Source organism: Haliaeetus albicilla, chromosome 26 (assembly GCF_947461875.1).
Source record: "Haliaeetus albicilla chromosome 26, bHalAlb1.1, whole genome shotgun sequence".
Classification (NCBI taxonomy): domain Eukaryota; kingdom Metazoa; phylum Chordata; class Aves; order Accipitriformes; family Accipitridae; genus Haliaeetus; species Haliaeetus albicilla.
In genome coordinates, this window is record NC_091508.1 from 23,191,555 (window position 1) to 23,214,043 (window position 22,489).

Genomic DNA, 22,489 nt, shown 5'->3' on the forward strand with positions numbered 1-22,489 from the left:
CTCCCTTTACTTAAAAAGAAATTTGATTTGCATTTTGCCAATATAACGGCTTGTGTTTCTCCATCTTGCACAAGGTAATCAGATGAGCGGGCATCCAAACGCTGGGGTTGAGTCAAGAGACCTCCTACCGCCAGGCACAGCACTACTGCCCTGCTCTCTCGTCTGCACTCGTCTGCGCTGCTCGCTCCCGGGATGTCGCGAACGGGAGGGTCTCCGCGGGGCACGCCGCGGGGACCCGGGGAAACGGCGCTCCCGGAGCAGCCGGCGTCCGGCTCAGGGGCGGGGTGGCTCTGCTGGCCCGCCCGGGCAGACCGGCGGGCCCGTCGCGGGCCCGGCCGCCGCGTCGCCCCACCTCGCGGTCTTGCGCGGGGCCTCCCCGACGCAGGCCCCGGGGGAACCTGCGACGGCGGCGGGAGCGGCCGCGGTTCGGCGGAGGCGCGGGCGGAGGCGCGGGCGGTGCGGCGGGGAGGGCCGCGGCCGCGCGCTCCGGGAGAGCGGCGGGCAGGGAACGGCGAACGCAGAGGGCGGTGGAGCGGGGGGAGGCGGGGGGCGGGCGCGCTGTTGGCATCTTCGTCTGCCGGGCTGCTGGGGCCGAGGGGGGTGTCGGGCTGCGGCTCCGGCTCGGGATCCTGTAACGGCATCACGGGCAGAAGAGGCTCGACGGGCTCGGGATTTTATTCCCGCTCAGGAAATAGCAAATAAAATGGTGGTCAGCCGTAGCGTTATTTTTCGGTACTGGTGCTAACCACTGCATGGTAAGTTAAAGGTATACATTAATCCTACAGCCCAGTTTTTTGAAGTCTCCGCCTGAATACACTCCAAGCCTGGAGTTTAATTTTGGATCTAAAGAATGCGTAAGTCCTCCAAAGAGTGGTTTCGGTGTGTGCTTGGGTTGACCCTGGTAGGCTGCTGAGCACCAGCACCCCCAGCCCCTCCACCCCCTGCAGTGGGATGGGGAAGAGAAGCAGAAGGGCAGAAGTGAGTAAACAATGGCAATTTAAGAGGTGAAGCAAAGCTGTGTGTGCATGCAAAGCAAAATGAGGCGTTTATTCGTTCCTTCCCACCAGCAGGCAGGGTTTTAGCCATTTCCAGGAAAGCAGGGCTTCATCATGTCTAACGGTGACTCGGGAAGACAGGTGCCGCGATGCTGCATGTCTCCCCCTTCTTCCCCCAGCTTTTATTGCTGAGCACCGGGTCATACAGTATAGAATAGGCCTTTCGTCAGTTTGGTTCAGCAGTCCCAGCTGTGTCCCCTCCAAACTGCTTGTGTCGCCCTACTGGGACAGGGAGGAGCATGAGAAACAGAGAAGGCCTTGATGCTGTGTAAGCACTGTTCAACAACAGCTAGAACAGCAGTGTGTTTTAAACACTGTTTTGGTCACAAAGCCAAAACACAGCACACTACAAGCTACTATGAAGAAAATTAACTCTGTCCCAGCTAAAAGAGGTACAGTGTGAAAGACAAAAAGGTGAAATAACAATCTTAAATGTTGTCATGCATTTTTTATTTTGCCTGATCTATTTCTTTTCAAAGGACACAAAGTCTAATTGTTTACAATAGGAGAAATTGGGCTTAGGAACGTACAGCAGATTATAACAGAGAAGTTTAGTGTACAGGGACGTGTGTGTCAGTTCTAATGGCACAAATTAAGTATACAGCAACACTGTATATTGGTCTGGTTTACCTTCTTTGTATTTAGAATAGAAATGGCCAGCTTAATTTTTTTTAGAGCAATATTTTGTGAATAGTGGAATAATACTGCCCTCAGTTTAATCCTTCAAACAATATGCTGCTGACTTCAGAACATACAAGAGAGGAAGAACATTGATGTTTCAAAGAGTCTTTCTGAAAAAGATAAGCTATCAAAAGATTAGCAACAGACGATATAGGTAAAGATGGTAAATGATTGTTAGTCTTTGGAATTTTTATTTTTATTTAAGCACCAGTGGTTTGTGTTGTTACTTTTGGGGAACACCATAAAGCAGAGGATAGGGAATAACTTTTTCCAAAAATAATAAATTAATAAGGCTATTAGTGGCGGCTTTTTAGTTAGACCCTGGATAAACCAGAGATTAGGCTGTTTATTGTTCCTATACTACTGAATCTAGTACTGCATATTAGTGACTGAAACTTTGCAATCATCTCTCGTCAATTGCCCCTTATCCTCACCCTAGATCGGGAGATATAGTAACAAGCCGAGTTATAAAAAATTAAACTCCATGTAGACATTGCAAAGATACTGAATTGAGCAGCATAGAAGGTCTTCAGCTGTCTCAGTGCAAAGAAAACAAATTACAAAGGAAGGCCACAATGCAGAGAACATGTGGGGGAGATTAATAATGACCTAGGAATGGCTCTTGAACTAAATTAGCACTTTGTTCCACCCTTTAGGAAGGACAATGCTAATGGTGGAGGGTTAAAGAAGGATGACGGAAAAGAAGGTCTGAAAATAGAAGTTGTACAGCAAAGGTAAAAAAACATTCCAGTTGGAAGGTGATAATGAATAATTCCCATTCCAAAATTCTAAGAAGACGGACATAGTGGTACAATGTGGCAAAAGAAAGCATGAGCAGTTGCTTGGTTTAGGAAGGGAAAAAAAGATTACTTAAGTATATGCAAGTTTGTAAGTGCAATCTTGATCACATACAAGGTTTTAGAGTAGATTTTAGAAGGACTATGACAAAAGAAATACGGAGAAATGTGATTAATTTAAGCAACCTGATCTAGTGAAAGATGTCCCTACCTACGGCGGGGGGGGTTGGAAGGAGATGATCTTTAAAAGTCCTGTCCAACCCAAACCATTCAATGATTCTATGATTCTAACTGGGGCAAGAGCTCTTTATTATGACCTTGCTGCAGAAGAAAACACATTGTGTAACAGCACTTGGCTGAAAGACTGGGTAGATGTATTAATCTTTGGCTGATGACAAGCTCAGATGTGTCTGTGCAATGTGATGCATCTGCAAAAAATGTAATCCTAGCATATGTTAAGAAAGAAAATTTCCAACAATGATGAAGGCTTATCACTGTCAGGTACAAATGGACAAGCAACAGAGATTTCTGGTCTCCTGTGCTATAGATTAATTGAAACTAGGCCAACTGCACAGATGCAACTGTCAAGGAAGAGTGTTTCTTATGAGATGGTATTAGAACAGCCTGTCTTGTTTAATGAAAAAGTAGCAACTGTGAAGACTAGGAGGTGATATGACTGCACTCAATAAATGCAATAGAGAGGAAGAAGGGCTCTTTACTATTAAGGGGAATACTGAAAAAGAACAAACTGGTGCAAAGTAGCCATTGATACCATTAGCTAAATTTAGTATTAAACCAAATCTGCATAAATTGTATCATGTTCTATTTGCATAGTAATTGTAATTAAAAGACACAAAACCAGAATGAATTATTGTTGTTGTTACTGTTTTTATAAAATGAACTCTTTTAAATATGCTGGAAGCATATATTTGAAGTTAAAATTTGCCAAGTACTGTCTATAGTGAGGAAATATAAATGTAATGTTCCTAATTAATCTGACTTACATATTTTCTGACTACGTATCTGTGCTGTTAATTTCAGGGGATCAAAATTAATGAGTCACATGTTGGGAAAACCATGAATTCCACTCCTCAAATAATTACATATTTCTTTTATTTAAGATTCTGTGTTCTGGTGTGTCTTGAGTTCTATATTTTGCTCTTTTTCTCTGCTTCTAGAACCTCCTGTTGTTTCAGATCGCTCTTACAGTTCCTCATCAGAATCTGTATTTACCTATTTTAATTAGGCCTGTAGTATGTTATTGAAAAAATTATTGCCCAAGAAACACAGATATACAGTATATTTTTCTAGTTCTCTCTAAGTATGTGTGTGAACTGCAGATATATTAACATGCAAGATTAATTTCCAGAAGGAAACTTAAGTAGGCTTAAAAAAATGACCTAAGTGCCTAGGTTTGATTTGCTTCAACAGCTCCACACTCAAGTTTGTAATTTAGATTAAGGTCTTGGGAGGCAACTGTATGCTTTGCTCAAGAGAAGGAAAACTTGTTTTTCTGGTAGGTGTGGCTGCTGTTACCGACCTTAAAGAACACCAGCCATCTGAAATAAAATGTGTTGGCAAGTGTCTTAGATATCACACCAGCATTTTCCTCAGTACTGTTCTGTATTGAACAGTTCTTGCAATTTATCTTAAAAATATTTAAGTTTTTATCTGGTTAGAATAAAGACCTTGTATATTATACCTTAGCAAAAAATAAATGGAGGACTGAACGGAACTTCACTCAGCTGTCTGCTTTAAAAGGTACTTTTTCCTTTCTGATGGTTACTGTTCAAAACACAGTTGAAAAGACATACTTTTTTATTGTTGTTCATTATTTATAGCTAGCAAAAGCAGAAGAAATAACAGGTAATAAATTCATTGTATTATTTACTCTTGACATGTTTTGATACTTCTTTAGGAAAAGCTATTTATTCTATAAGACTGAATAATATTTTAAGTCATAAATAGGTAAGACTGAGGAAAAAATGTTAAATGTGACCTACTCTATGTTGTAAGAATGCTAAAATATATAACAACCTGGGAATAAGAATGCTCAGGGGAAACTTTTTGTCTGACTTCAGATTCATTAATAAAAAGACTTACAAAATTTGAGTTGTTCTCAGTCACAAATCTCCAGCAGAAAGTTGCATGACAGTAGCAGGCTCTTATCATGTATTTGCAGTTCTGCTCTAAATTGTAAGGACTCCTAGGGGCGACTCTCAATTTCAGAGACAGAAGAGTCAGTGCTATCTGCTGCTGCTGTTCTGCTTTGCGCCTAGTGTGATGTAGTGAGATTTCTGGTGCCGTACGACTGTTGTGGTCTGTAAAGCAATTTCTTGGTAGCTAGGAAAGGCTGCTATAAATTGTATCAGCCTTGGCAAATGGGGTATTTTAAGCGGTGTGTTGTGACCATAGTTCTCCTTGCTTTGCTTTTTCAGGAAAGAGCAATTGTGAAAATATTGCACATTACTCTGAAGGCGTGGGCAATTATTTTTTGCCTAAACTCAGTTGAGGTTCAGAAGCTAGATTGCTGTATTCAGAAGCTAGATTTTACTGGCTGGAAACTATTGTGTTTAAGCAGAAAACTGGACCCTAGGGGAATTTTTCAAGCCAAGCAGTGAAGTTGCCAGTGAATTTAGGCACTTCCAAAGTTATGAAGCTGCTGAGTATGATATTTGGATCAAAGCTATGGTTTTAGGTTCTTTCTAGTTTTGTATCTTTCTTTCTTTTTGAAAATGCTAGTTTTCTGTTCTATCACAAAACAGTATCAAGATAAAGGCTCTCAAAATAGCTTTATCCAATGTGTGAAATGCAAAAAAAAAAAAAAAAAAAGTATGAAATATTGGGTTTAATTATTATTTTAGAATAGACTGAGTAATATGCTTTGGAAAAATATTTTTAGATATTTAACATGTGCATACTCTCTGAAGATACTTAGATTGCTAAATACTTAAGCAAGTGATTTTAAGAGTCTTGGGAAAGAAATGAAAGGACAAGAAATATGAGACTTTTCCAATATCTGCTACACATATGACATTGCTACCTATTTTAGCTAGAAAATATATACCTAGAAATCCGGGTCTTTTATTGGTATGGGTTTTTTTCTCAGCAGCTGGCTTGCGCAATAGAGTCAGTTTATTCCATCTTGGCATTTTAACCCACGCTTCTTGCTGGCAGTCGGGGATACTCTCTTCTACCAGTCCAGCTTTCTGATCTAATATGAATTTGATTAATCTGGGGCACTCTTCTTCCAAGAATCTCTGTGGTGCAAGCAGGCCTTCAAAGAGACTTGCTGTCACCTTACTGTTACGGATCACATCTGGATGCCTGAAGATGAATTTGTAGAGGAAACTTTAATCTGAGCAACATTTGCAGAAATTACTGCTTGGGAATGCCATGAACTCCCTGTCAGGCATTAACACTTGCTAGCATGTGAGTGCTGCTAAAGACTTTGGCCATCCAGGTACACAAGGATGCCTGTCTGGTCCTGCAGCAGCAAGAGTTTTAAGACCTGACCCCCAGACCATGCCAGGAGCTGAGCCAGCATTAATGCAGTGTGAGGAGGCCCAGATCTCTAGCAAGCATAAATGAGGCGACTTTCCCTTGCAAGCCCTGCCTTGTACGGTGCTAAGTAGGGTAGAGCTGATAGCTGAGAATAAGTTTTATACCTGCATAGATTTCACCTGTCTTCTGCTGAATTGTATGAATTGACCTTCCTCTGTATGTATTGTCTCATCTGTGGTGAACTGCAAGTTAGGGAATTTATTTAGACTTTTGAGATTGTATCTGGACCATCATGAGCAATCCCCAACTGCCATGTTTTTTATGAACTTGATTAATTCTCTATGCATTTAATTTATATATCTGCCCCTAACTTGTCTGTGGGAGGTCCAGTTGAGTTTTTTTGTGTGTACAATTTACACATACACTGTGTGGGGAAAAAAAAAAGCTTTTGTTTTGCTTTAAAAATTACTGCTTAATTATTAATTGGATGTTCTGAAACTTGGATTATAGAAAATAACGAATAATGGCTCCTTGTTCTCCTGTATATAGACCTCTATCATATTCTCTCACAGAACCCGCCATGTACAGAAGCTGTTCCACACGTCTGACATACAGAGGCATTCAGGGTGTCACATACTGCATCATCCATCCCATTAAAGGTGTCTTCTGTGATTGATTTTTCATAAAAACACAGCAGCTAAGTCTCTGATTAAGTCAGTGCACAGTGATAGAGATTTGCCCCCCACAGTGTCTGTGAAATTCTTGAGCAATGATCATGACTCAATATTATCTTATACTACATATTTTCTTTTCTGCAGATGCAGCAGCATAAAGTGCAAGGACAAAGAAATTTGCATCCACGTTTAGATACATTCAGAATGTTGTGTGGTGGGAAAAAATCTTACTTGGCTGCTGCTGTGTGCGTTATTACTCTAACTTCAATAGTCACACTTTCTTATCTTCAGTTACAGAGACTTTCTCACCTGCCAAAAATAATTCAAGAAGGTAGCAGATGTAGAGGGAAGATTACCAATAGCACAATAACAGCATTAAAAGATAACAGAACTTTTATTATATCCCCATACTTTGATGACAGAGAAAGCAAAATCACTCGTGTGATTGGGATTGTTCACCATGAAGATGTAAAACAACTATACTGCTGGTTCTGCTGTCAGCCCGATGGAAAGATGTATGCATCAAAAGCAAAAATTGATGTCCACTCAGATAGATTTGGATTCCCTTACGGTGCAGCAGATATAGTTTGTTTGGAACCCAAAAACTGTGAGCCAACACATGTATCGATTCATCAGTCTCCACCTGGAAATACTGACCAGCTGCCAAGGTTTGAAATTAAAAACCGCAAAGCTGAGACCTTTTCTGTTGACTTCACTGTATGCATCTCTGCCATGTTTGGAAATTACAACAATGTCTTGCAGTTTATACAGAGTATGGAAATGTACAAGATTCTTGGGGTACAGAAAGTGGTGATCTATAAGAACAACTGCAGCCATCTGATGGAGAAAGTCTTGAAGTTTTATATGGAAGAAGGAACTGTAGAGATAATTCCCTGGCCAATAAACTCACACCTCAAGGTTTCTTCTAAATGGCATTTCATGCAAGATGGAACACACATTGGCTACTATGGACAAATCACAGCTTTAAATGACTGTATATACCGTAACATGCAGAGGAGCAAGTTTGTGGTTCTTATTGATGCTGATGAAATAATTCTTCCCCTTAAGCACCCAGACTGGATGACAATGATGAGCAGTCTTCAGGAGCAAAACCCGGGGACTGGCATTTTCCTCTTTGAGAACCATATCTTCCCAGAAACCATATCTACTCATGCGTTCAACATTTCATCCTGGAATACTGTGCCGGGTGTTAACATATTACAGCATGTTCACAGAGAGCCCGACAGGAAAAATGTAATCAATCCCAGGAAAATGATAATTGATCCGCGAAAGGTGATTCAGACTTCAGTCCACTCTGTTCTACGCGCTTATGGCAACAGTGTGAACGTTCCCATGGATGTTGCCCTCATTTATCACTGTCGGGTGCCCCTTCAAGGAAGCCTTCCCAGAGAATCCCTCATCAGGGATACAACACTGTGGAGATATAACTTATCATTAATCATGAATGTTAACAAGGTGCTATATCAAACCATACTGTAAGCTCAAAAGTGAAACCTCGGTTAGAAGGAGGGAAAGCAGAGAGCTACTCGTATGGTGGGGAGGCAGAGGGTATAATTTAAAGATCATATTAAAATCGCTTCGACATGAAGCCTACATCTTACAGAGATTTAGGACAACAGCCTTTTTATGTCCCGTACAAAGGTAAATGCATTTGATTTGTGAACTGAATCGAGGTACCTTGTAAGAGTCCACAGTGATCGAGTGCTGGTTAAGAATTGGGTTCCTCAGATAAAGTCTTTACTGCAACTTTGTAAGACATGAGAGCTGAGGTATAGTGAGAAGACAGATAGCTCTTTTATATGCCTATAACTATGAAAGGTCATTATTCAAGGCCTAGGAAGTGACCATGCAGATATTAGAAAGTTAATATACCGATTTCCAGCTCTCTTTTTCTTTTCCCATCTTTATATAGGTTTTAGCTAGTACAATGAACCTGTAAACTACCTGAAGAAGGAGTGAATTAATTTTTGGTTATTTGTATCTCTGAAGTGCTTGGTGGATAAAAAAATACAGCTGTGCTTAGTGGTGCCTGTTAAAAGATGGCTTGGGACAGCATCTCCCAAATGAAGAGCTGCATTGTCTTTAACACTGTAACTCATTATAATCACAGATGCAGGATGAGAAGACACACCACCTGTAGCACTGAACTGTCACTTGTTAGAGGTATTTCTTCTTAAGGGAAATGGGAATTTGTAGCAGAGCCATGAGTCATTTAATGACACCAAGGATCAATGCAGATGGTATTACTTCTGGAAGATGTAAAATGACTTTGGTTTCAATTAAAAAAAGAATATCGGTACTTCTCAACTGATTCAGCTAATGCAAAAGTTTTCAACCTATGTACAAAAAATACAACTACAGTCATTAATATCAAAGGTAACGTTGCTTAATTCTTGCAGTTTGTATGTCACTGAGTACAAAATTTGTATGTACCATGTTGAGTAAAAGGTAAACAAATAGATTGTGAAAATAATTGAGCAAAATCTAGCAGTTTCAACTGTAAAAAAATGAACCCCTTATATTCTTGGAAATAGTGTTTGTTAAAGTGGTGATGTATTGTAACACTAAACAGCTGTTGGAGTTTTGCTGATCTAAATGACTGTTCAGCTGTTTTTTTGAGACATGTAAGTTTAAGAAGAAGGGTGATGCCTCTTTTGTTACCCACAGCTGTTCTGAATTACTTAAGTGGTAGATACTGAGTTGTGTTGGAAAGCTTTAACCAGAGGTAAGGGATACAGATTGATGTTGAAGAAAAAGAGGCTATTGTGAACTGAAAAGAAGGCTATTTCCAGATGGAAGGATGGATGGATGAACAAACAACTACTTATGATCCATAATAGATTTTTTTCTCTCGAACCTTGATGCCTCATAACAAACTGTTTCTTCATTCACAAAAATTAGACATCAGGTGGATTTTAGTCCTTTATGTGATGGGTAAGTCGAATTATGTTGCTTCCTTAGGTAGGTGTAACAGTACAGAAGCTGTGTCTTTTCCAACCTTTATCTAAAAATACCGCGAAGTAGTTGTTCACTTCTGCTGAAGGGTCAGATGGAAAGCAAAGCAAACAAAAAAACATTTGGTCACTGTAGTTTCACAATTTCAGTCATATTTTTTCTGTTTGTTAAGCCCCCAAAGCTATGTCCATTGTACTGATGTGCCAATGTGTTAGAACCTTCCTATGAAGTGATATCTGGGGGCACTGATAGTCTGACACTTTGGTGTATGACAGATGTGTATGTTTGAGAGCAGGTATGCTTTTTGTAATTTCTACACCAGTGTCATGTTTTCATTCCTTCATCTGTTTTGTGGTGGCACATGGAGCTCTGTCATTAGTGGATTAGCATCATTAGCTAGTAAGTGTCCAGGTGGAACTTTTATTTGGAAGTCTTCAAGAGACAGTCCGTAAATAACTGTTTGCTAATTGTGTTTATAATAATAATCACCTGCTATGTAACAGCCTAAAACTTCATTTATAAAACTAAAAGGGTAGAAGAGCAGTGTAGTGTGTATTGGGTACTTCTTATCATGCTGTTCTGCTTGCATACTCCGGGAAAAATGCAGAAAAGGAAAATTTACAGTTCTTAATTTGTTTAAAATTTTCTGCAACTTGTGAAATACTTGTGGCAGAATCCTTTTCCAACCACCACTCTGCAGCTTTTAACAAACTGTGGTACTTGCTTCACAGTGGCAGCAACATCTCCCAAAGTCTGTATCAACAAACTCTGGCAGCTATATTAACATCAAAGGTGCCTGCTGCAGTGGTACTATCTTGCTTGGCAAGAGGTCCATTTAGAATTTTAGCCTCATATAGTTTAGAAGGGGCATCTGGAAGTCCAGCTCCCTGCTCAAAGCAGGGTAAGGTCGCATGACATGCTCAGGACTTTGTTTAGGTAAGCTGGACGCACAGTCTCTCTGGGCAACTTGTTCCAGTCTTAAACTACCCTCACAGCAGAGAAGAGCTAGTTGGAATTTCTCTTCTTGCAACGTGTGACCATTGGCCCTTGTCCTGCTGCATGATGCTGAGATGAGTCTGACTTACTTTGTCTTCTCTATACACCTTCTTATGAGGTAGCTGGAGACAGCAGCAGTGCCTCCTCACCCCATGCTCGCCACCACCTTCCCTTCCCCACCATTCTCTCTGGAAGACTGAACTCAGCTCTCAGTTTCTCAGACATCTTGTGCTCCACCTCCCTGTCCCTCTCTATGGCCTCTCACGGGACTTGCTCCAGTGGGTCAGTCTGTTTTGTGCTGGTGAACTCAACATTGGACTCAGTGTGGCCTTGAGCACAGAACAGGGGTGAAGAATCTCTTCCCTTGAACTCCTAGTTATGTACCTGTTAATACAGTGCAGTATAGAGTTGGCCGCCTTTGTCACAAGGGCATATTGTAGAATCCTGTTCAATTTGCTGTGCAACAGCATTCCCAGGTCCTTTCCTGTAAAGCTGCTTTCCATCTAGTTGGCTCCAACCTGTCTGTTGTGTAGGGTGATTGTGTCTCAGGTGCAGGGTGGTGCATTTGCTTTGGTTAAACTTCATGAGATTTCTGTCAGCCCACTTGTCCGGTTTGTTGAGGACCCTCAGAATAGCATTCACTGTTGTTTCGCATATTGACTGCTTCCCCTTCCCATGGTTTCCCCTTCCCCTCCAAATTAGTATTGTTGGGAACTTGCTGAGAGTGGACTCTGCATCATAAAGGTCACTAATAAAGTAGTTAACCAATTCTAGCCCCTGAAGAACACTTCTATTAACTGGTTACCAGTGATAACCACTCTTCGAGCTTGGCAGGCCAGCCCATTTTCTACTTGTCTTGCAGTCCAAATATTCACCCCATACTTCACCGTTCTGGGTATGAGGACATTTCTGGCATGTTCCTGTCTAAACTCCTGCTGTGAAGTAATCTTTCAAAGCTAATGCAACGTTTTATAGCTGGCCCATCATCATGTGGCTCCTTTAGAGTAAGCTGGGTCACTGCACACACCATACACAGTATAGTTACTCCCACATTAAGAATGATGAAAACTGGGTTTCAAGACAAGTTATTGAAAGATTTCTGTTTCACGTAAGCTTCCTTCACTTTTGACTGAGACAACAAAAGCTCTGAGAGCATCATTTGTGCCCCAGTCAGCATGATTTGAATCGAGCACAGTGAATTTGGCTTCCAGTTGATAAAATCCTTGACTACAAACACCTTTTCAAAGTAAGTTTGTGTGAATACAGGTGGAAAACTGAGTACTTAAGACTCTAGCCTTGTATTCAAGAGATAGCACTCCAACTGTGACTTCATGCAGTTCCTACTGCGTCACTCAAATACTGATTCTTGCGTATGAAAACTGCCCTTCCATTGGTGTAATTCATACTGCATATATTTGGGAACCTTGGCTTTTGTTCAGTACTAAGTATGAAATTAGGTCTCCTTGGATAGTGGGAAGAAAAAAAAATCATACTAACTGTAGCAATGGTAGGCCATTTTATCTTTTCAAGGACATGAGCCAATCTTCATGAAAACCCATGTTTTCAAGTTGTGTAAAAAAAAAAAAAAAAAAAAAAAGACATTAAGGGGAGATTTTATTGTAAGGGAGGAGGGGAAACCAACCTAAAGCGTTTCTAAAGCATGTGATGTCATCAATACAGCTTTTAAGTACAAGTCAAATACCACAAAAGTATGTGGATAGGTATTTGCTAGTCAATAGTTAACTCGTGTACATCGGGTCTCCTATGATGATGAAAGCGAAAGACCTTTTTCTAGTCCTATACTTTTCTTCAGACTTTGGATACTTTTTCCACGCCCCCGCCCAAGATGTGGCAGTCTCACTGTTATTTGCCCCTGCTTTCCAAATCTAGATGTATCAACTACTTGAAGTGCATGATTATATTAACTGCAACTTTTGGAAAAAGTGAATGGCTGGTAGACATCATTTAATGTAAGAGAGTGACTCTTGCTGTAGAGATTGAACATCATCTTCCTATTCATTACACTTCTGCCTACCTGTGAACTAAGTTATGTTCTCACACAAACTACAGGAGATGCGGACTATAAATAAAACACTGATCAAGCCATTCTGAGTTACCATCAGCAAATATGATGAATACTGTCAGAGGTTCTCTAAGGTTAATTGTGACGGCAAGCTCCATTAGATGAAAAGTTGGCTCATTCTTGCTGAGGAGAGTTCATATTGACATGTTCCCGAACTTAAACAAATTATTATTGTTAGCATCTGATCCTAGTTAAAGGACTCATTTGATTCTTCTATTTCAAAGGCTAAGTATTTAAAGCTATCAGAAGGAAAAAACATTTTGAAGAGAATGATACTGGAGATAGAAAGGGTTTGTTATCTTCTGAGTTAAGCAGCCATGCACTGTAACCAGTATTTGCTGTTACACGTATACAAGCCTATGGTTCTGAAATAGTAGCTTCACCTTCTGTTTCAACAACAAAAAATAGCTCAGAAGTCAGGTCAAGCACTACTTCATTTCAGACTTGATGGTGGATTTGAATGGTTTACATGTTAAAAGCTATGCTTCAGAGCCCGAATACGTATGCTTAAACATGAGTACAGACAAAATTTTGTGGTGAATACTGTTGGCATGCTGTATTGCATTATGTCCAAAACCACCCATTCCCAAATGCCCAAATAAAAGTAAATGATTGTGCATTGCATGATGATACCATTAGGTGTGCAACTTTGGTTCATGCAAAGTCTCATTTTATGGACACACTGCCGATAGTCCATATATTCCTGAAGATCCTGCATATGTGAGCTTTTCAGCCATGTTCTTTCCATAACACCAAATGGATACTATGGTCCGGCATACTGGTGGCAAAAACCAAGCCCATATCATTTTGGCCATTTAGTCCATTTAACCAAGACATTTCACCAGCCAAAAAGCTTGAGCCTCTCTTTGACTTCCTATACTCTGGAAGAGGCCAGCGGCTTATCAGTTTTTCTGTCCTCAAGTCCATTATATACAGGTATCTGTTATCAAACAGTAGAGCAAATATCTCTCCAAAGCCCAGCAAGGACACATTTGAGAAGTCAGGAGGTTTGATAACCCTAGAAGACAAGACAGCATTGTTACAAACTCTGTCACGATGTAGGCATGAACCTGCATTACTAAAACATATCCTTATGTGTCTATAGAAAGTAAGTGTCTAAACTCATCATTCTGAAAGGATTTAGAAAGAATTGGATGCAAATTCTTCAAATTAAGCAACTGAACACTTAGCTGCAGTCAGGCCTGTGGTCTCAGTTCTGGCTTTGTGCATTCAGGACAGACCCTTCTGACCTAAGTAAAAGTTAGGGTTTGAAAGGGATTCTGCACAGCACAAGGGGAAAAAAAAAAAAAAAAAAAAAGTCTTGTTTCCAGATACACACAAAAGAGCAAATGTACTTGTGTTTTACAGTAAATTTCCATAGGGATTTCATGGCTCAATATCTTTAAATTAAGAGGTAAAACCTGTTATTATTATTTTGACCACTCTTTTAAAAGCTGGAAATAAAACACAGAAATGCCTTCTTGTGATAAGAAAGCAAGATAAATCATTCAAGATTGGTCCTTAACAGAATGCTGTTTTACTGATATTTAGCATAAGTTACACATTTTCATCTTGGGGAGAAATAAAAGTATTTGTTAGTTCCCCTACACCTTTAGGATATTTTTGCCTCAATAAATAAAACTTGAAACAGAAATTGAAGAGAGTAAGTTTTCCACAACTGACTGAGCATTTGATAATAGCATTACATAAAGCACAGAACTGAGGCACAAAAATGTATGGAGATGAAAATCTGCAGGGTAAACTAAGAGGTGAAATTACTCAGTTATTCTTTCTGATAAGAAGCACTTCCCTTGGAGTAGATCTTCCTATGGTAGATAGATACTGTACAAATATTCAGGCCATTTCAATTTAGAGTCTGCTAACAGTTCTAAAATGCAATTTTTTTCTTTAATAAGTTACAATCTTAGATGCCACCATTTCTGACAGATACAGCCTCGTTCTTTTTACAGAAACAGAATGCCATCCTGTTTGATCCCTTACTGTAGTCTGATAAACTTCACTATCACTCCACAGCGTTATTAAGAATGACAGATCAGTAGTGCTATAAGGAAAAAGAGTCTTTTAAATTTGTTTTCCCATGAAAGGACCCACAGAAATGGCTGCCTGGTTCTCTGTAGAGCAGTCTCCACAGCAACATTAACTTCTAGTCACTACCGTTTCACATTCACAACTACAGCACTGCAGTCTGATTTAAGTCTATATTGGAACTGTTGAGCTTATGGAATGAAAATATGAAAGAGGACTAGCCTGTGGCCAGAAACCAAAACAGCAATCAAATGATTCATATTAACAGATCATAAATTAGAATTAAACCTGGGCAATATGTGTAAAGTAAGATGTTTACAGAATTTTTATCTAGATTCTTTTGGCCTACATCTAAAGTAAGTTATTAAAACCAGTATGTTCTACTTCTTACTTATTTAAAGAAGACTAAGTCTTAAACTGAAACACTTACCTGAGAATATCATAGCTGGCAAAGTCCCACTGGTATAATCCTAGGGCTGAACTGCACACTATGTATTTACCATCAAAGTGCAGTCTGGGCTGTAGGGAGATGCTGCGATCTTCAGAAACGGACAGTGTTTTTAAGCACTTGCAGTTTATTTCCCTTCCAATAGGCCAAATCTACAATTAAAACACAGTTTAAGACCATAAAACATTCACATTATAAACCGTTACACAAATAGCCTCACAGTCTCTCTTTAAGCATCGGGTAAATGTGTGCATGTTTTTTCAGAAATATTTATCTCCTTTAGGTAGGAACATCAATTCTGTAAGTGACTTGTCTTACAGTATTTTTGCAGTATGTGTTGTTTCTAGCCTAAAAAATCCCAGTGAAAATGGGTGCTTTACAGAATGGCAAAAAAATTAACTATCCAGTTGGACAGAAATGTAACGACATTTCAGTTATGAAGCACTTCCACAGCCACAAACTATTTACAGCACTCTCCAGCCCAAAAGTCCCCAAGAGTAACAGTACTTGCAGTTAAGTGGTTCCCTGTCAAGTTAGCACATTAGGCATGCACTGAAAGCACTTACTTTTTGCATTACCATTCATGTAGAGCTATCATTTAAATCTAAACATGAAGAAAAGCATCGAAAAGTTAGCTTCCGAAGAGTTGCATGTCTTGTACGCAACTTTACAAGCAGGCAATATGGGAGAAAATAAAGTCATCTATTATTCGTAAACTTCAGTGAAGCACTCAAGCATTTTATTTCCCTGGGTATCAAAATGATATACATAATGATATACGGTACATACCTTGATTTCATACTTATCTGCACTTAGAAGAATATAATCCCCAGGACTATGCATAAGAGACTTGACTTTGCACTTCTGCAAAACTACCTGTAATTGAAGGATGTAATGATTTATGTTGATGCTGCTAAATAACCAAACTTTCATTTGCATTTTTCACTTCATTGACAATGTGTATACTGTACTCTTGTATAAAGGCAATACAAATACTTTTAGTAACTGAAGGGAAACTACAGTATACACTTCTCTTGTTCCTACTAGTGACAACTTACTGCATTAATAAGCGAACATACGTACTTCACCTCTAGAATTACCCCCCCACCTTCCAAGTTCTGAAATACTTGGAAGAAAAATACTGTTTCTTGACTTCAGAACTCTTTTCATACTCAGATTTTGGTTATCAGACCATCAGTTTTTCTACATAATTTTTAAAGTAGCTTGCTTTCAGAACCATTGTTTTTATTCAGTCTTTGAATCAAACACTGATTCCTAATATTATTCCAGCTGCTTTGGAATAGAAATATCTTCAATGGTCTGAAAGGTTTAACTATAGCTTCTTTAAGTATTTTTTCTGCTGAAATATTATTTTGCAGTATTTCCTGATGTTCTTCAGATTCTATACCTAGGTACAGGGTTAGGATTAGGAAACAGAAATTTAGAACATGTTACAAACTTATTGCAAGTAAGTGTTTTGCAAGATTAATTAAAAATCAATATTCCCACCTTAGTGACCCATTCTGTGTGTCCAGTAAGGGTATTCAGGCACGTTCCTGTTGATAAGGCCCATACTTTCACAGTGAAGTCTGCAGAGCCACTGACCAGAATATCAAGTTCATCATTGTAATCCACACTAAAAACTACAAGCAAAGAGGGTACTAAATAAGGAATACCAGTCTCTATGCACGCGTTTTTCTGTAAGTGAGACACTAACTAGTAGCCTCTATATGAATTTAGTAGCCTCTAAATTCGTATGCTACTACAGCTTTAACTGTTGTTCTTGACCTGTGTATGTGAATTGTTGCTCTGGATTCCTAAGCTTACACTGCAGAATTACTGATTTTTGTCCAAATTAAGAGCACGTACATCAGTAGTTCCTTTATGGTTGGATTATGGCAAAGCGTAACTTAAGCTAGTTCCTATTTTAAGAGTTGTAGTAAGTCAATTCCAGCAGGATTACTACACTTGATATATCTCATTACTCACAGGGGAACAGACCTACAGCTGAGTTGAGGGTATTTTGCAGTAGAGGACAGAGAAGTTAATTATGAGGAAAATGCAAATACGGATTCCCAGGTCCTATTCCTTTGCAGGAAGCCCACCTCCAGTCTGGGGATATAAAGAACTGCTATTGCCATGTGCTGCTCCCTGCTACCTAGGGTTTGCATCTTTTTGGTAGACTTGAAAGTACTGAATAACCATGGCATTTAGTATTATTTTCATGCAACTGCAAAACACTACATGGCTAAGCTTTGGCATTATTCAAGGGCAGACACATCTAGATCTGTTCTGGCTGGTTTCCGCCCCACCCCAAAAGGTGACGTGGGAGAGGGCCTAAAAAAAGAAAAAGCTATTGTGCAAAGAGCTAACTTAAATTATAATTTGTTTGATCATGATGTATGTTACTTGACTGGTGAAATTACAAATTGAAAAGTTCAACATACCTGCCCCAGTATGTCCTCTAAAATGCTGTGTCTTTGCCCCAGAGCTCCATTCCCAACAGGCTACTGTGTTATCAAAAGATCCTGTTACAAGCTTTTGTTCATCAAACTTCACTGCAGCACAAGTGTGTGTCTGGATACCATATATGCACTGACCTGTGCTTACATCCCACAGTTTTGCAGACAAGTCATCTGATCCTAGAATATAAAAGAACAGGGTAATTGGAAACAAAGAGTAAATAATATTTCCACTCCTATACTCATCTTCCATGTTTGTCTTAAATATAGTATTTTCATGGAACCACAGAGTGGTTATGGTTGGAAAGGACTCTGGAGGGCAACTCTTCCAACCCCCCTACTCAAGCAGAACCACCTAGAGCCATTTGCTCAGGACCATGACCAGATGGCTTTTGAATATGTCCAAGGATGGACGTTCTACAATCTCGCTGGGCAACCTGTGCTCAATCACTCTCACAGTGGAAAAGTGTTTTAGAGGGAACCTCCTGTGTTTCAGTTTGTGTCCACTGCCTCTTGTCCCGACACTGGGCACCACTGAGAAGAGCCTGGCTCCATCTTCTTTGCATCCTCAATTCAGATATTTACATTGGCTCCATCTTCTTTGCATCCTCAATTCAGATATTTACATACATTGATAAGATCCTCCCTGAGCCCTCTCTGGGATAAAAAGTCCCAGGTCTCTCAGCCTTTCCTCATATGAGAGATGCTCCAGTCCCTTCATCATCTTCATGGCCCTTCGCTGGACTCTCCAGTGTGTCCACATCTCTCTTGTACTGAGAAGCCCAGAACTGGACACAGTACTCCAGGTGTGGCCTCGCCACTGCTGAGTGGAGGGGAAGGATCACCTCCCTCAACCTACTGGCAACACTCCTAAAGCAGCCCAGGATACCATTAGCCACCTTTGCAGCAAGGGCATGTTGGTGGCTCATGTTCAACTTGGTGTCCACCAGGACCCCCAGGTCTTTTCTGCCAAGCTGCGTTCCAGCTCGGTGGCCCCCAGCATGTACTGGTGCCATGAAGTTGTTCCTCCTCAGGTGCAGGGCTTTGCATTTCCCCATGTTGAACTTTTTCTCATTAAATAGTACTTTCAAGCTGCTTGAATGGGGAATAAGCACTAGTTTTAAGTCTCGGCACTACAGCAAAGCATCTTGTTTTCATGTTAATTAAGCTACTAGGCCTTCAAGTTTCCTCATACCCTTTTAGCACCTTCCATAGATTCCAGCACTGCCTCTGATTGACAGTGTCTATTGAAACAGACTCATGGATGTTTTACATGATACATCACTCTCAGGTTTCTCTCCCCAAAGTTGTTTCTTCTTTTTTTTTTTTTTTTTAAACTCTTAGCAGTAAGTCCAGACTGCTGGCCTTGAAGAACCGAATAAAACCCCGGACTCTTACACCTGTTGTTTCTCCTGGTGGTTTCAGCACAAAAGTGTGTGACTTTTCAGAAAGTTTTGACAATGCTGCTTCCTGTGTATTTACGTTCCCTGCTGAGTAGGGAAGTGAAAGACTGGCTAGAGTCCAGTTGATTTCTAGTAACCATCTTAACATACCAACAAATATGGGAGTACTTAGCCAGTATTCCCAACTTATTCTATAGCATTGTCGTCTCAAATGATTGGGAAATCCTTGGAATACGCTCCGACAGCAGTTTATTGTAACTTTGTTACTATTCTTTCATACTTAAGGTTTCATATTTGTTCTGGATGTATTTTTAAGTTCAAACTGAAATCTTTAAGTCTGCAGTCTTCAGGAAGGAAGCTGAAATTATCATTACAATGTGCAAGTCAGACTAATAGCAAGGGTAAATCTAGTTTACAGGTCTTCATACAAGCACTTATGTTAAGAACTGAAAGTGCTTACCAACTGTATCAGAGAAATTGTCTCGTTTCAAGGAAGAAGACAGACTTTTCCTGCCACACCCTGGGAGACTGCAGTGATCACATAGCCCAAACAAGGTCCCTTTAACTGGAAGTTATCCTCTTAAGAGGATAATTAACATATCTGTACTTCTCAAATGGGCTTACTAAGCTGAAGCATGATACTTGCTGTTACTGTTTTTTTAACCGAGAAAGAAATTGGTCTCCCTGTTTTCCTATTAAAGTGACTAATGAGTTTATTAGTGTGCCAGGTGTTTCAGAAATTGAAAAAAAAGTAATTTTGAATCATCTTAAACTGCATTAGCACTACAAAAATAATATGTCTGGTAAAGGAAAAGCAAATTGTCATTAATTGTGGGGTGGGGACACACACATGCACACACAAAGAATTGTAAGACTCACAAGTTTTCTGTCCTTCCTACCTGTACACAGAAGTCCATCTTTATAGTAAAGTGCATATACTCTGGCACTGTGTCCAATTAAAGAGGATGTCTCAAAGGCTTCGTGGTCCTTCAGTTGCTTCATCCTTAGAATAGCCTTTAGGTAAACCTTCTTCCAGTGTAGAGGATCCTGAACAGAGTCATCTATTTGCCAACCCAAATTCTTACATGCAGTCTGCCACACCTCTGTACAGGCACTTATAACCTTATTCCACTGCTTAGAGACGAGGCAACATGTGAGTAAGGTCTGAGGATCAAGCCATTTTAACAGATAAAAACTAAGTTCCAATGGAAGAAGTTTGAGGAAGTCCCTCTTGAGGAGAATCTCTAGATTATTGGAGAGGTGCCTGAGCTGGACTGCTCCACTCAAGCTAATCAGGTGATCCAGAGTTTCATTTTTCTGCAAGTCCGTCAGAGAAAGAAATGTAACAGAAATGTTATCAAGCCATGCTTCAAAGTCCTTTTTCTCCATAAGGTTATGGAAAAATTTACCTGTGATACATCAAAATACTGTATTAGTTCCGTTCAGAAAACAAGGTAAGCATCACATCTTTATTACTGGTACATCAGTATTCCAAATGGCATGTTAAAACATAGACTAAAGTGACCAAATGCATTTTAAAATAGTCATTAGGTTAGGACTAAGCATTTGCATGCACTTTGAACTATCATTTGTCCCACATCAGACTTAGAAGTGAATTGGATGGAGCTAGTGAATGTTAGCATTCATATGAATGTTAACATCCTTCTTGTTCTAGGTTAACACTTTCAAATTCTGAATCCAATAAGGTAAGGGTTAGTTTAAGTTTTAAACCTATTATAGCAAATAAACACTCTTACAGTTTACTCATGGATTATACTGATAAAGGGAAGAAACCAAAGCATATAAGCAGAATTATAAGCTAGTTACTGACAGAACTTATTCATACCTTGGTCCTGAACTATTTTAAACGCAAAGCAGGTAACTGTATTTTTTTTCAAAAGAAGCTACAGAGAGATGTCTGAAAAATTGTGTTGAAGGATATGTTAGCTGTCTTTCTATTTGGCTCGTGTAAAGACTAGATTGTGCTGGTCTAGTATCAGTTTTGACATGTCTGCACTGCTTTGACCTAAACGCTTTTTTTTTTTTTTTTAAATTCCTGGGTTTTTTTCCTATTTTCTCAGTTTATTTCCAATGAAAAGAATTAACTGTAAAACTGAAGGTTTGAAATACTGTAACCTCCTGAACTACGTGATCTGTATGCATTTATACTATCCTGCGGCATCTCAAGTTCCTACAATAAGCCTGGACAAGTGATTAACGAGATAAATGTCGGGCAAACAGTTAAAACCCCATAATTATTTATTTCCTCTGGAAGATCCAATTCAATTCATTAGACACCCGGCTGAATTTAATTGATGGAAGCTCCCAAACCCAAAGAATTGAGGAATCTGAGTGGGAGCCAATAACATGTTTATTTCTATACAGACATTTTACCTTCACAGAATAGGATCTTAGAGTACGCCTCTTAACATGGCATAGTAGTATGGAAAAGCAGTCTTCACTATGAAAGGCTGCACATGGCATGCAATTGTTGATAAACACACAAGAAGGTACTGGGTGTCAAATGCAGAAAAACAGCTGCTCCTACCAAGCTACAAGTTCATACAGTAACTTCTCCTGCTGACAGCACTTACCGGCTTTCCTCAGCACATACGGTAGCGAAAATATTTGCTGTTCTAACAGGCATGTGTTCTCTTTGAAACGAACAACAATTTCTAACGGGCTCCCTAAGAGTAAAAAAGTAGGCGAGCTCTAAGGCGTCTGTTGTCTTCCATACGGGCGCTACCACTGAAATCGAGGGCTGCCGCGAGGCCCCGAGACGGCGGCCCGCAGCTGCCCGCGCGAGGCTCTTTTCCAGCCGTCGGCCGGCCGGCCCGATCCGCTCCCCCCGCCCACTCCCATATACCTCCGCACGCAAACAAGGCGGCCAGGACTGGAGACTTCCAGCGCCGCTGCCGCCGACAGCCGCCGCGCCGCTCGCCCGAGTCCCGCGGCGCTCACCTCAGGTAGCTGCCGGGCGCGGAGCATCCTTCGGCACGCAGCAGCAGCAGCCGCCGCCGCTCGCGCGGCCCCCCCGAGCCCGGCACGGGCTGGGGCTTCCCCGCGGCCATCGCTCCCACGGCAGGACAAGGCTCCCAGCGCTTCCGCGGCCCGCACCGCAACCTGCGGGCGACCCGCGGCGGGCGGTCGCCCTCGGGCGGGGACGCGGCGCCTCAGCCACGCTCCGGCGCGGGGAGGGGAGGGGGGCGGGCCGGGGCGAGCCCCGCGCCGCGGCCCCTGCGCCGGGGGAACCGGCCGGCACCCGGGGGGAAAGCGCTCCGCAGAGCCCGCTGCTCTCCGGAGCCAGGCAGCTTCCGGCGCGCTCCCCAGACGTCATCGCGCCCCGCTGCCACACTCGAGCCGC

General features: G+C 40.8%; 2 protein-coding genes across 13 annotated transcripts; one reads left to right on the top strand and one right to left on the bottom strand.

Annotated features, from left to right (window-relative positions):
• Positions 1–526: 526 nt before the first annotated feature.
• On the top strand, positions 527–8,750 carry LOC104323449 (uncharacterized). Of its 5 annotated transcripts, XM_069771517.1 has the most exons (5): positions 527–1,447; positions 2,393–2,470; positions 3,712–4,294; positions 6,610–6,696; positions 6,856–8,750. In XM_069771517.1, exon 5 carries the CDS (start codon positions 6,856–6,858, stop codon positions 8,209–8,211), a length of 1,356 nt encoding a protein of 451 aa, XP_069627618.1. In that variant the 5' UTR covers positions 527–1,447; positions 2,393–2,470; positions 3,712–4,294; positions 6,610–6,696; the 3' UTR covers positions 8,212–8,750. The 5 variants fall into 5 exon arrangements, with proteins under 5 accessions (XP_069627618.1, XP_069627617.1, XP_069627620.1 ...); XM_069771516.1 differs by having other exon boundaries at positions 527–2,470; XM_069771519.1 differs by having other exon boundaries at positions 527–2,470; positions 4,241–4,294.
• A 3,530-nt stretch (positions 8,751–12,280) lies between these two features.
• Positions 12,281–22,407, bottom strand: FBXW2 (F-box and WD repeat domain containing 2). 8 transcript variants are annotated; one of them, XM_069771514.1, is made up of 8 exons: positions 22,087–22,407; positions 21,720–21,812; positions 20,025–20,442; positions 17,708–17,902; positions 16,770–16,903; positions 16,050–16,136; positions 15,243–15,412; positions 12,281–13,784 (listed from the first exon to the last, which is right to left on the bottom strand). In XM_069771514.1, the coding sequence occupies exons 3-8, from the start codon at positions 20,125–20,127 to the stop codon at positions 13,496–13,498; spliced, it is 978 nt and encodes a 325-aa protein (XP_069627615.1). In that variant the 5' UTR covers positions 20,128–20,442; positions 21,720–21,812; positions 22,087–22,407; the 3' UTR covers positions 12,281–13,495. The 8 variants fall into 8 exon arrangements, with proteins under 8 accessions (XP_069627615.1, XP_069627609.1, XP_069627613.1 ...); XM_069771508.1 differs by having other exon boundaries at positions 20,025–20,534; XM_069771512.1 differs by having other exon boundaries at positions 21,992–22,407.
• Between the last annotated feature and the right edge of the window lie 82 nt (positions 22,408–22,489).

What these genes read in the sequence shown, in the direction of transcription:
- FBXW2 (XM_069771509.1), bottom strand. Translation starts at nt 20,514, where the DNA reads ATGGAGAAAAAGGACTTTGAAGCATGGCTTGATAACATTTCTGTTACA. An exon ending in CAGATAAGTATGAAATCAAG is followed by an intron (nt 15,413 to 16,049) that starts GTATGTACCGTA and finishes TTTTAATTGTAG; the next exon opens with ATTTGGCCTATTGGAAGGGA. An exon ending in GCCAGCTATGATATTCTCAG is followed by an intron (nt 13,785 to 15,242) that starts GTAAGTGTTTCA and finishes CTTGTCTTCTAG; the next exon opens with GGTTATCAAACCTCCTGACT.